This window comes from Artibeus jamaicensis, unplaced genomic scaffold, assembly GCF_021234435.1.
Source record: "Artibeus jamaicensis isolate MK-2021 breed Jamaican fruit bat unplaced genomic scaffold, CSHL_Jam_final scaffold_474, whole genome shotgun sequence".
Lineage (NCBI taxonomy): Eukaryota > Metazoa > Chordata > Mammalia > Chiroptera > Phyllostomidae > Artibeus > Artibeus jamaicensis.
Window position 1 is genome coordinate 10008462 of NW_026522046.1, and position 14169 is coordinate 10022630.

Sequence of the window (14169 nt, forward strand, 5' to 3'; positions counted from 1 at the left end):
GAGGCACCAGAAGTGATTCCATTAGTGGCGGAAACGCGGTTTGCTTAGGCGAAAAAAATGGCTGCAGCCAGTTTAGGTATTCTTTGCAGAAAAGCATCCGCCCTCCTAAAGACTTCCAGGTCGTTAATAAGTTCTCAGGCCCCGGCGGGCACAAGGTAAGTGATGTGAGCAGTAGGTTTGTTCACCTCTCCAATCTTGGATCTTGTTTGGTTGCAGAGATGATGAGAAGAAATCAAAGATGGAAAGGCTCCCGGGTTGGCTTGAGCACGAACCCAACTCTATGAGGAATGAGTGACTTTATACAAGTCGCCCACCAGCGACATTTCCGCCCTAGCATCATTTTGTTGCCACCTACTGTGACCAGTCAGTAGTTGAAGTTTGTAGGTGCCCAGAATTTGTTGAATTCAAGCTAAAGTTACGGAAGTATCCCGTTTGGCTGGGTGAGTTGGGAAAAACTTAAGTGAAGAGCTTTTGGCCGTGGAGCTGAAGGCTGTGACGGGCTTGGATGCATGAAAAATAGGGGGCCTTTCTGGACTATGTCACAAGGAAATTGTTCGGTAAATGCTGAGTGAATAAATGAAATTAGCCAAATAAATGAAAAGTTGCACTTGTAGGTGGGAGAAAGGAACATACTACACATGGTGTTCATTATTTCTGGAAAGTCAGCTTATCATTTTTTACTTTAGGTGGGTGGTTTCCTCCCTTTCATTGGCTTTTGTCTATGAAGATGTGAATTTTATAAGCAATTGGGTATGTCTGCTATTTTTTTACCCTTAAAAGGGAGTAATGTTTGTGCTCTTAAATCTAGCACCGTTATTGAGCTTCTATTATGTTACAATATTATTACATACAGTAACTTCAGGGATAAGCAATATTTTTTTTCATTTTGCAGAGGCTTAGAGGTGGTAACTTGATCACAAGGTGGCAGACTTGAATCAGTTGTTATCTAGTTATCTTTTTTCCTTAAACATTAATTACAGATTTTATTATTATTATAAAATATGTTTATTTGCAGACACTTTGGAAAATAGGGGAAAGTATTTTGAAAAAGAAAGTAAAAGGACCTGACTGCTGTGATTCAGTGGATTGTGTGCCTGTCTGTGAACTGAAGAGTCGCCTGTTCAGTTCCCAGACAGGTCACTTGCCTGGGTTGTGGGCCAGGTCCCCAGTGGAGGTGCATGAGAGGCAACCACACTTTAATGTTTCTCTCCTTCTCTTTCTCCCTCCCATTCTAAAAAATAAATAAAGTCTTTTTTAAAGAGTAAAAAATAAATCAACTTAAAAAAAGTAAAAATCATTAAGACAGAAAACTGTACTTGAACAATTAAAATAAATAAATTTTAAAAAGTAAAAACAACTATAATTCCACTAAGAGATAAACAGATTTCCCTTCCTTTTTAACTTTGCATATACACACATACCTGTAATTTTGATTGATTGACTGATTTTAGAGAGAGGAAGGGAGACAGAGAGAGGGAGAAACATTGATTTGTCGTTCTGTGAATTTATGCATTCATTGGTTGATTCTTGTATATGCACTGACCAGGGCTCAAACCTGCCCAGAACCATGGCAGATCAGGTTGACGTTCTAACCAACTGAGCTACCTGGCCAAAGTCCACATAAATGTGATTTTGAAATAAAATCAGGACTATATTTACATGATGTAGTGCTACTCATTTTCCCAACTTTTTGTTTTTAAAAACTTAAGACCAACAGAAAAGTTGTAAAAGTAGTACCAAGAATAACCATATACTCTTTATATTAATCAATTCTTAGCATTTTGGTACATTTTTCTTTATCTGCTCGTATCCACATGTTTTGTTTTCTGAACAGTTTTTTTAAATCCTCACCTGAGGATATGTATATTGATTTTAGAGAGAGAGGAAGGGGGGGGACAGAAACATCAATATGCAAGAGAAACATTAGTTAGTTGCTTCCAGGGTGCACCCTGACTGGGAATCGAACCACAGTCTAGGTATGTGCCATAACAGAGACTTGAACCCATGACCTTTTAGAGTACCAGATAATGCTCCAACCAACTGAGCCACCCAGCCAGGGCTTTTTCTGAACTCTTTGAGGCTTGTCAGAATTGCAAACATCATAACACTTCAGCATATATCTCCTAAGAACAAGAACGGCATCTTAGCCACAACACTGCAGTGATCACACTGGGGAATTTAACACTGATACACTACTAGTATTACAGTGCTGTTATCTAGCATATAGCTCAAATTCAGATGTCCTCAATTGTCCCGGTCATTTTGTTTTCTTTTTGTTCAGGGTCCAGACAATGATTTTTTGCATTTGTTGTCTTGTTTGTTTAGTTTTTTTAAATCCAGAATCGTTCCTTTATTTCTTTCATGACAGTGATGTTTTTTATAAGATCAGCCTGTGCAGAATATCCCTCCATTTGGGTTTGTCTGAATGTTTCTTCATGATTAGTTTTAGGTTAAATTTTTTTGGTAGGAATACAACAACACTTGTGACACACTTCCTTATTGTATTTTAAATTATTTATCTAGGTCATTAAATATTCTTTAAGAACATGATTTTAAAATTACTTCATACTATATTGTCATACAGAGACACAATAATTTTTAAAACCATGATTGCACATTTACATTATCAACTTCCTTATGTATGAGCATAATGAGCATAATACTTAATAGATATTTAAATTTATCAGTTTTCATCTATAACTTATTTGGTTGAAATTTCTAGATGTGGACTTAATGGGTCAAGGGAAGAAGCATTGAAGCCTCTCAGACATCTTGCAAAATTAACCTTCAGAGTATTTGACCTTCTCATGCACCCACTAGCAGTTTATGAAGGAACTACAAATGTTACCTTAAAATATAATTATATAAATACATTACCTCTGAGATTATAAGGAAGCAATATCTATAATGTAGTATTTTAAATAATTTCTAAAGTATTTTATAAGTTTATTGTTTCTGGTACAAAAACCATGAGTAAGTTTTTTAACATTGTAGGTGAGGAAATGATTCCATTTATTGCTTATAAAATTCAGATGTAAAACTTGAACTTGTTTGTGTACTGTTGCAGGTTTTCTCTTAATTTATTGCTTAAGAATACACCGAATGTCACACCTTTACACCACTGTAGAAAACTTCATACCACGTTGTCAAGGAAAGGACTAGAAGAATTTTTTGATGACCCAAAGAACTGGGGGGAAGAGAAAGTAAAGTCTGGTGAGATATTTGGGTTGATTGGTATTAAATATGCCTATTGAACCATCCATTGTCTTGGGATTATTTATCCAATTTAGGAGTTATTTGGGTGTTTCCATTTTCAGTTTCCTTTGGGAATGTCTATTAGTGAAAATTAAAAGGACAATATAACAGACTTAATTGTTCCTTGGCAGCTTGGCAAAAGGTTTAAAACAGAAGTAGGGTGAATTTTTTTAGTAAGTTGATGTTTGGGCTTTATTTTTTAGAGACAGTTGAAAATTAATTTATAATGATACAAAGTATTTTGACATTAGGTTGCGAAAATACATTCTGTAGTTATTCTAACATTTTTTAATGCTGTTGCCAGTCTCATTACTTACATTTTCAGGTGTGTTATCTAATTTAATCCCAGTTGTATTTTACACTGTAATATAATAAAGCTATTAAGTATTTTACAGATAAGGAAACTGGTTTAGAGAGGTAAGTAATTTGGCAAAGGGCACATAGATGGAAAACTATTTCATGTTATGAATTTATCACTTTAATAGGAGCTGCATGGACCTGTCAGCAATTAAGAAACAAAAGTAATGAAGATTTGCATAAACTTTGGTAAGTATACAGAGTACATGAATATCTAGGTGTTTGAAGCAGTTACAGTATAACAGTGAGATATAAACTTCATGTGATGTAAGAAATTGAGTAAAGTGGTTTGTCTCATAGAACTGTGGATGTTGTATAAGACCATTACAGATTTTATAAATACGACAGGTTAAATTATATTAAGAAAAATGTACCAGAGTTCTCAAGTATAGTTGGGGGTTTAGAAGTTTTACTATAATTGCTACCAGTTGTACTCCACCTATGTACTAACAATTTCAGAAAACTAATGACATGGAGAAGAGTTGATCACATTTAGGCCTTCCTCCTTTTACTACATTTTGGTATGAAATCTTTAGCTTATTTGCTTCGGGGAGCGTGTTGGAGGATGCATTTAATTGGGAGTTTAAGTAGATTATCTGACAGTTTCAGTAGATTATCTGACAGTTTCTTCTGATGAATTAGAGTTGAAAAGATTTAAGGCAGGGCTTTATTTTTAATTGACTACATATGTGTATTTTTTATTGAGGCAGAATTGATGTACTATTATATGAGTTTCAGGTATAAATGTACTGATTTAATATTTGTATACCTTGCAAAATGCTCATCATAGTAAGTTCAGGTAACATCCACCACCATACGTAGTTAGAATTTTTTTTTCCCCCTGTGATGAGAACTTTCGGTATCTGCTCTTTTAGCTACTTTCACATACGCAGTACAGGGTGATTCACTGTAGTCACTGTGCTGTACATTACATCCCTGTGACTTGCTGATTTTAAAACTGGAAATATGTGCATTTTCACCTTCACACATTTTGCTCCCCACTCTCAACATTAACTGACAATATTTAGCCAAAGATACATCTTGTTTGGACTCTACTATGGTTTTTAAATTGGGTATTTCACACAAAAATAAATATTCCTGGCTCCTCTTTAATAATCAGACCTCTGATCTGGCAGTACTGGACTCACATTCCCATGGCTGGCCGGTCTGTGTAGCCACTGCCTGATCTAGATGGATCAGTGCACACCACTCCTTGCCCATCCTGATCTAGATGGATCAGTGCACACCACTCCTTGCCCATCCTGTTGTCTTTTACCAAGCCCACCTTACTCATACTTGTGATTCTTTAATTATTGTTACATTAAATAACCACTGATGATAGGTTTATCATGTGATACAATAAGAAATACTCAGTTTTTATCTCCATTCATTGACACACAGTTCCTAAATCCCTTGGTATTTCCTGAGTGATAAGAGTATCTTTTGTTCAAATTAGGCAGCTGTTAGTAGGGGGCACCTCAGAATGGAGCTTGGTCACCAGAAAGACCAAGGCTTGATTAGAGGGTGGACCTTTCAGGCTTAACCACCACCCTCACCTGGGGAGGGGTGCAGGTGCAGGAGGTTGAGTTCATTAAATGAAACTTAGTCACCGGTGGTCAGTGATTTGATTTGGTCAAGCAGGCCTACATAGGGGAACCTCCAAGGCCATGAACACAGGGAGGTGCTGGGAGGGTGGCCTACCCTGAGGAAGCACGACAGCTCTGCACCCCTTTGCCCGTGCCTTGCCCTGTGCGTCTTTTCCGTTTGACTGTTTCTGAATTGTTTCCTTTGTAATAAACCAGTGGTAGTAAAGTGCTTTCCTGAGTTCTGTGAGCCACTCTAAGGGGAGGGTCACTGGAACTCCCACCTTGTAGCTGGTCAGTCAGATGTACAGTAGCCCTGGAACTTGCCATCAGTGTCTCAGCTGGAGGACAGTGTTGTGGGACTGGATTCAAATCTGGGGAATCTGGTGCTAACTCCAGGTAGTGAGTGTCACAGAGTTGGAGAAGTGGTGTTGGAAAAGACAACACATCTGGTGTCAGGAAGAGGGGAAAGCCTCGCATTTGGTGTCAGAAGTGTTATGTTTAAAACAGCACAGATTTATTATAGAAAAATAAGTTGTATTAAAAATAAGATTTGTTAAGTTTTGCCAAAAGCACTGTTGCTGTGAATTATTAGTAAAGGATAGTTAGGACTCTTCCAATATTTATCATGTCAAAAACTAAACAATTTATCTTCTGCCACTGCTTCCCCCCAAATTGTCTCCTTCCATAGCATAAAGTACCTCAGTTCTTTTGTTTCCTGTTCAGTACTCTCCACATTGATTTCCTTTCCTTCCTTTCAGCTCTGCTTCCTAGTAGAATCAGTTATTCACAAAGTCTACCCTCACTTCAGCTTTGCCACTCTGTACCTTTTGTTTTGATTTGCTTTCCATCCAGTCTAGCAAACCTCATCTCTGTGAAGCTTTTCTTGGTCATCTTAGCTAAACGAAAACATCTCCTCTCTCCCACTGAGTTCTTCTGGTCCTTGTTGTCGCTACCACGCAGTACACCGCATCCTGTTGCAGCTTTGGAGGCAGCCCTAGGAGAGTAAAAATAGAGTAGGTTTTGCACTCGGGGAGTCCAGGATTTGAATCTTGAATTAGCTATGTGCTCCAGAATACCCTACTTCTCTCACCTTAGTTTCTTTATTTAGAAAGTGGAAATAATGCTAATCTCAGAGGGTTATTGTGAGAATTAAACGAAACTTAGGTCAACTGTTTCGCACATGTGTTTGTGTGGCATGCAACAGGTGTCTCTCTCCGCTTTGATAGGGGGATTATATTTTATGCTTTTTTGTAATTGGCACATAATACAAGTGTTTGCCTGGCATGCAACAGGTGTCTCTCTCCGCTTTGATAGGGGGATTATATTTTATGCTTTTTTGTAATTGGCACATAATACAACATATGGCACTTGGAAAATTTAACAAGTGAATAAGAATAGATCAATAGCTTTGTTAGATAATAGATAAAGAATTATTTTTTGTAATGATACTCTGTATATCAAGATTTCTACAAGGCTTTTGAAAACAGATCATTAATGTTTATGTCAAAAATCACAACTTTATTAATGTTATCACACAGTAGCATCATAAGCTTTGTGTCCTTTGATGTAGGTATGTCCTGCTGAAAGAGAGAAACATGCTTCTAACTCTGCAGCAGGAGGCCAAACGGCAGATACTACCAATGCCAAGTCCAGAGCGGTTAGAAAAGGTAAGGCCAGGGGAAGCTGACTGATTTGGGGGAACAGTTAACAGGAGTGAGCATATGGTTCCTGTATTTCCCGTCAAGTAAATTTTTTTCTACTTCTGATTGATTTTTAGTAAATTTACAGAGCTGTGTAGCCATCACTACCACCTCAGAAACGAGTTTCATGCCCGTCTGCAGTCACTCCCCATTTCTACCTGCAGCCCCAGCGTTTGTGTACACGTGTGTTTTTACTGTTCTTGGATGGACACCTGCGAGTGAAACTGCCGAACTGTGTGGGAAGTGTATGTTTAATATTTTAGGAACCAGCAAAACTGTTTTCTAAAGTAGCTGCACTATCTTACATTTCTGGTTCTAGCTTAGCCACTTCCTTGCCCACTGTGTCAAAATTTATTTATGCATTTTTTTATTGTGGTAAAAACACATAATATAAAATCTACTATCCTAATCATTTTTAAGTGTGTAGTATAGTACTTAAGTATATTTACATTGTCGTGAAAAGGTCGCCTATTTTTTAAATTGGGGTTTTTTTCATCATTTTTTTTTAAATCCCTTGGATTCCTTATTTCCTTTCCTAGAGGTAATCAGTCATGTGTGTATATTTTTTACCTACTGGAAGTTTTCTCTTTATGTAGAAAGTCTGAGCTAAATAGGCTTTCATTTAAATGAAACAAAACTTTTTAAAAAATTACAAAAAGTGATATTACAGATACTTATATATACCTATGCCAACAAAGATTTTTAGATTTTTGACAGAATGATTCTTTGACACAAATACTCATATAGGTTTTCTGTAGCATAATCTTTATCTGTCCTCTTTCTTTGGAATTCTGTTGTAGGCAATTGCTGAAATTATGTCTTTCTGTTCTCTTCTCAGGTAGTAGACTCCATGGATGCATTGGATAAAGTTGTTCAAGAACGAGAAGATGCCCTAAGACTTCTTCAGACTGGTCAAGAAAAAGCTAGACCTGGTGCTTGGAGAAAAGACATTTTTGGAAGAATCATCTGGTACATAGTTTACGTTGTGGCTTTTCTGAGACTAGAGTGGAAGTCCCATGCCTCTTCCCCTGTCCAGTGTCTTTTAAGAAAATTCTCATCGTATAAAGTATATTGGATAGACTGAAGATACACCTAATATAAACAGAGGTCCCAAGACCTGTTGGAACTCCAGGATGTGAACAAAGGTGGATTTAACCAGCAGTCCAGGCATCCCATTCTCATGATTCAGTTATCTGTAGGCACCTTACAACACTGGTTCTTAACCCAATGTGAATCATACGGTCCTCTGAGGATTTGATGAAAGTTATAGATCCTTTCCCCAGAAAAAATGTACATGTGTACATGTAATTCAGAGGTTGTAAATACCATGAAGTCAATTTTAGGACACATACCTGTCCTCTGCCCATTAAGAGCCTGAGACTGTTAAAAAAGGTTTTCAAGGCATAAGGGCACATGAGCCAGGATAAGCCCTAGCCCATGCTATGAAACAATTTAATCCTGCCTCTTGAGTCCAGTTCCTAGAGTCCTGCCAGACCTTCGGAAAAGATCCGATGATGAGCTTTATAATGCAATATAAGTAATTGAGAAGACCCAGTGTGTTCTGTCTCTGCTAGGAGTTTATTTACATTTAGGTTGAGATGCCAGAAGGAAACATCGGTAATGGAATTGTAAACATTGGTCAGCGAAGTGGAGAAGGCATTTTGGGTGGTTGGAGACCTTCCCTGTACTTTTGAAATCACATATTATGTGATGTACTTTTTACATCACATAATAGCACTTATGTATTCGTAGACTTTAATGGAGTTTGGGGTAGTAGGGCTGCTTAGAGCCACATTTAGTGGGGTAGCCATGCTGTTTTTAACCTTGTAATCCAATACAGAAAAGAGGTAAGTTGCTAAAACATCTGACTAAAAACTCTGACCTGTTTTATACTCTACTAATTATTTGCACTAGTCTAGTTGAGGTCAGGAAAGTTGAGGTTAAGGAGAGAATGTGTCCATTTTTGAATCTCTTTAAGAATGCTCTTCTCAAGAGTTTTTATTTTGCTTTTTATTTGTTGTCAGCATATTTAGTCCAAAGGCTAAAACTCTGTTTGAAAATGTATTTAATATTCTCTAAAAGGTGATACCTTTGTTTTCTTGGCAGGCACAAGTTCAAGCAGTGGCCTATACCTTGGCACCTAAATAAGAGATACAACAGGAAACGATTCTTTGCAATGCCTTATGTGGAGCATTTTGACAGGTGAGCACAAGCACCTTACTAATGGAAACAGCTTTACATCAGATGGTGTGCATTGAGCTTTTACATAAACAAATACATATTCGCTGTAGGAAAAAAAAGAAAAACCAGGTAAAAAAGAAATTAAAGTCTTGAATAACCTCACCATCCAGAAATAGTCTTCTGTTAACTTTCTAGTATATATCCTTTCAAAAGTTTTATTGCCTTTCTATTCATCCATCTATATGTTAAGTAGATGATTAAGTCTTTCTACAATGTTAAAAGGTCCTGATACTTCAGTGGCATAAAATGTGAGCTAATGTTACTGCAATGTTGATGAAATTAATCCCCAAAACTTTCATTGGAAGGGAAAAGAATTGCAACTTTGTGGTTTCCAGGGGGAAGGGTGTCACTTACCTCCATGCCTGTGGCTACCAAAAAGCACCGGGGTGGGGAATCTGCAGGGTTACTGGCTAGAGGTTCTAGAGATCAGAATTCAAGGCAGGAAAACAGCTGGAAATTTAAAGGAGAAATCCTAGCAGCACAAGGACCACAGCTTTTAACAACTGCCTTAGATAGTATGTTCTACTTTCATCAAGAGGTCTTTAGGGAGGTAGGCTGGGAAGGGAGTAAAAGGCAGAAAACTGTACTTGAAAAATAATTAAATTTAAAAAATGGAAAAAAAAAGAGTTCTTTAAAAATTGACTCTCTCTGCCAAAGGCTTGTTTCCCTACCAAAAAAATCAAAAACTTATAAAAATAATTTAAACATGAATGAAATATATCTTTAAATTGATTTTTAAGGTATTTTAGTATACTTTAGAGTCACAGTTTAAGTTTTTTATTTATCCCACCAAACTAGCCACTTCTCATTTCTAGTTTTATCTATGGTGGTGTTAATGTGGTTTATAATAGGAATTGTTTACTTTGTACCTGTTTCATTCATAGAGCTCTTAAGACCTTTCTTAAGTGTTGCTACAAAAAAAATTAAAAGAAAAGATGTCTTTTATGTTAATGAATGACTTTTGGAAGCACCTAGGGTTGGGGGCTGGTTGCCAGGGGAACCAACCTTGATCAGGTGATTGAAATTTTCTTTCCCATCCTGATTTTTGGGGAGGGGAAAGGGGCTGGTGGTTGAATCAGTTGTCAGTGGTCAATAGTTTAACCAGTTGTGCTTATGTGATGGAGCCTCCATAAAAAGAAAACCCTGAAAGCATAGGGCTTGGAGAGCTGGTTGGTGAACACTGGTCATGTGGGGAGGGTGGTGGGCCTCAACAGGACATGGAAACCACCCTCTGCCCAGACCTTGCCCGACGCTTGTCATTTGTCTGGTTGTTCCCAAGTTACATCCTTTTATAACAAATTGGAAATCTAGTGTGTAAACAGGTTTCCAGAGTTCTGTGATCTGCTCTACTAAGTAATCAAATCCCAGAAGATTGTGGCAACCTTTGATTTACAGCCAGTCAGTCAGAAGTACAGTTGATACCCGGGACTTGCGACTGGTGCTTGAAGTCCAAGGAGGGAGTCAGTCAGAAGCTCAGGTGACAGCCTCTGACACTGTCTCTGGGTAGGTAGTGTCAGAATTGAGCTGAATTCTCCACACCCACTGGAATTGGGTCCAGAACCCCTTTATTTGCAGTATATCCATTATTAGATATTAAATAGTATTCATCCTCTTCAACACCAGTGCTCTAGATTCAGGCATTCTTTCATTTCATTCTTCCTGCAAAATGTCTCCAGGATCTGTCATATACTCCCACTCACTCTGCCTGAGGACAGTCCCTCATCACACTGAATTGTTGAAACATCTTCCTTACGTGAGTCCATTCAGATACTGCTTCCTGACTAATTTTCCTCAGACCTTTTTTAGATTTAAAAAAATTTTAATTTATTTTTACAGAGGGAGAAGGCAGGGGGAGAGAGAAACATCGGTTGGTTGCCTGTGGCCCACCCACAAGTGGAGACGAGGCCACAACCCAGGCATGTGCCCTGACTGGGAATCAGACCAGGAACCTTTCTTTTGTGCAGGACAGTGCCCAGCTGATTGAGCCACACCAGCCAGGGCTTCCTGAAATCTTTTTATCATATCAGGGCTGTTCAGAACATTAAAACAGTAGCTTCTTGTCTACAGGATAAAATCCGAACCTCTTCCTACCCAGTGTTCCCACAATTCAGTCTTAGCCTCTTATTCATCAATCTCACACCTTTCTCCTGGTTTCTAAACATAAGTTGTTCATTTTCTCCTCTTTTACTGGTCTTACAGCTTTGAAGTCTCTCCACCTATGCCCATTTTAAGACCCAGTTCAGATGCTAAGTGATCGAAGAAACCTAACTGCACTGGCTCTTTTTTCCTCCAAGCCCAATGCTCCATTTGACCCTTCTGCGTTTGTCATGTAAGGTGAAGCTGGAAAGAACATCACTTTAAAAACAATTTGAAAAATTATGAATCCGGTGTTACTTTTATAGGCTTTATACATATTCTAGTTATTCTGTTTTTAAAACTACCTTTTTTAGCCTTACCTTCAGTGCGTGCAGCATAATCTTCTGAATATTCTTAAGAATAGCAAACCTTTATTCTTTCAGGTGTTTATTTCTTATAAATGGCAAAAATATAGTTGGAGCAAAGATTAATGAGTAGAATGGGTTATCTGATATCAACTTTTCTTCTTCTTACGTTATACTTAATTTTCAAAGTGCCGTAGCTTGTATCATGTTTTTTTATATACACATTGTTTTTACCCAAATATAACCTTCATCTCCAGTTTCTGCGACCACCAAAGCACCGGCATATTTCAGTTATTCAGTACATGTCTTTGGTATTAAATTTTATATATTTATGCTTACTGATCAATAAAATATCCTCCAGAATATTAGCTTCAGTACCGTAGAGGCTTGGCATCGATGAATTCATCATTTAAAATTTTGCTAATTCCTACATCACCGTAGAGGTCAACATAATTTTGCTGGGGCACAAATGTCTCTTGCCCTAGACTGCCATGTGTACAAGTAAACTCACTTAGGAGTGGTGAGTCGGTCGTGGCCAGTTGGCTTAGTTGGAGTGTTGTCCCATACATTAAAGGGCAATGGGTTTGACTCCTTAGTCAGGGCACATACCTGGGTTACAGGTTCAATCCTTGGTTAAGGCATATATAGGAGGCAACCAATCATTGTTTCTCTCGTGTTGATGTTTCTCTCACTAAAATCAACGAAAACATATCCTTGAGTGAGGATTTTAAAAAAGAGTGGTGAGTCTAACTAGCACCTAAGCATCATCTCTAAACATGGCTTTCTTCTCCCTGTAGGGGAAAGGATATGCTAGTCTGAATGCCATTTGAAATTAGAAGATTTCCAAAAGTCTCAGGATATATTTCAGGATGTAAAATATCTAATGTGTTCAATAAAATTACAGTGTTTTTAAATAAGGTAAAAAGATAAGACCATTCTTTTACAGGGTCAGAAGATCTGTTCATTCATTTTAGACAGGAAGTAAGGAGAATTGCTGTAGGGTTACATATGCTTTTGATTTCACATGCAGTGAAATTTGTGTAGGTTTACAGTGATTATTCAAGTTTAATAAAACAGATGACACAACTATTATAGAGACTGGCATGATTCAGGCCTTAAATAAATCAGTATAAATTACTGTTATGCTTTTCTTACTCTAGACTGAGACGTGAGAAACAAGCCCGTATCCAATCAAGGAAGAAACATTTAGAGAAAAAGAAAGCAGAACAACTTCAGGAAAAGTTTCCACATCTTTCTGAAGCCCGGAAGTCAAGTCTTGTTTAAGATGTCTGAACTCTTAATTTACCATTTTGTTTTTCTTAGATAACAATCTGTATAGAAAAGTAACTATATGTTAAGTGGTTTATAAAGAAATTGTAGTTTTAGTCAAACCGCTCTTTTGAGTGTTAATATGGCATGCTAAATAACTCTGGAAGTAGTCATGCTTTTAAAAATCAGGTATAAAATTCAGATTAAGTTTTCATTTTATAAAGTATGACATCTAAGCAGACTGCAACGTCACATATCTTTGAGTGGAAAAGTAATGTCAACATGTACAGCAAAGGCAATTTGGTTACATTTTAACTACCGTTATTCATAGGATACAAAGTTGTGGATACTGCTGTTAATAAACAATGAGTACTTTCACTGAAAATACTGGTACAGTTAGTACTTAAAGTAGCAAATCAACACAACAGTCCACAAGTGTACTTCTGGAATGAACTTCTAATAATTTTTATTTAAATTTGCAAGCCTAAGGTAGAGAGCATAGGCAATAAATTTTATTCATCAATAAAAAGCGGTTCTACCAATCCACTGGTAATTAATATACTAAGCAGAGTTTGAAACCCTTTGACTGAAAGCAAAATATTTAGAGAAAATAGACATTTATACAAAATTATAAAATGCTTATATTAAGAATAAGTACATTTCAAGGACAGCACAACCTAATTTTATACAGCCAGTTAAAGTCTTAAAAAATTTTAACTGGAAATTGAAAAATGCAAAAATATATAAACATTCTACAAAAGATGGTCATTTTTTTCCTGAGTGTACTAAAGCTATGAAACGTAAGGAGACAGGAAGGTGGAGCAGTGGGAATACTTTTCAAGGGCATTTCCTTTCTACACATTGCTTCCCTCCTTCTTCATATTCTTGTTTGGAAATCCACATCTGTTGAAAGGTGCCCTATAAAACGGAAAGAAATTATTTATATTATTGTGCCTTTTTATTACAAAATACTTTTTCTTTTAATATCTTTATTTTCACAACTGTTAATTTTTTAAGAACTCGTAAACCTCCTTCCCCCAAATAGTATTCCATTACTCTCTTGTTATTTCTGCCCTCCTCCGAACACCCACGGCACTACTGAGGGTTAGAAGGATCAGGGTGTCTTGGGCCAGTGGTATTTGCCTGTGTGGGTGTGAGAAGCAGTGCCTGGTGGGTCTTGGCAGCAGATCACACTCTTGTGCAGTGTGAATACACCTGCATTTACCAACCCCCGGGAGATGACATTTGTTGTGTTCACTGTGTGGCCACTGCGCAGTGCCCTGCTCTGATGTCCTGCAGTGTGATTTAGGGCACACAGGA

At 37.4% G+C, this 14169-nt stretch overlaps 2 protein-coding genes across 2 annotated transcripts in view; one reads left to right on the forward strand and one right to left on the reverse strand.

Moving 5' to 3' along the window:
* The first annotated feature begins 33 nt into the window (after positions 1-33).
* Positions 34-13788, forward strand: MRPL47 (mitochondrial ribosomal protein L47). Its single transcript, XM_037136871.2, has 7 exons — positions 34-155; positions 3068-3213; positions 3741-3801; positions 6769-6865; positions 7737-7867; positions 9005-9100; positions 12741-13788. Exons 1-7 carry the CDS (start codon positions 58-60, stop codon positions 12862-12864), a joined length of 753 nt encoding a protein of 250 aa, XP_036992766.2. The 5' UTR covers positions 34-57; the 3' UTR covers positions 12865-13788.
* The window catches only part of ACTL6A (actin like 6A), a 38299-nt gene continuing 37428 nt past the window's right edge, over positions 13299-14169 (reverse strand). Inside the window, exon 14 of the mRNA XM_037136869.2 lies at positions 13299-13767. Within this exon, the coding sequence (XP_036992764.2) occupies positions 13687-13767 (81 nt within the window). The 3' untranslated portion in view covers positions 13299-13686. The remainder of the gene's footprint in view (positions 13768-14169) is intronic.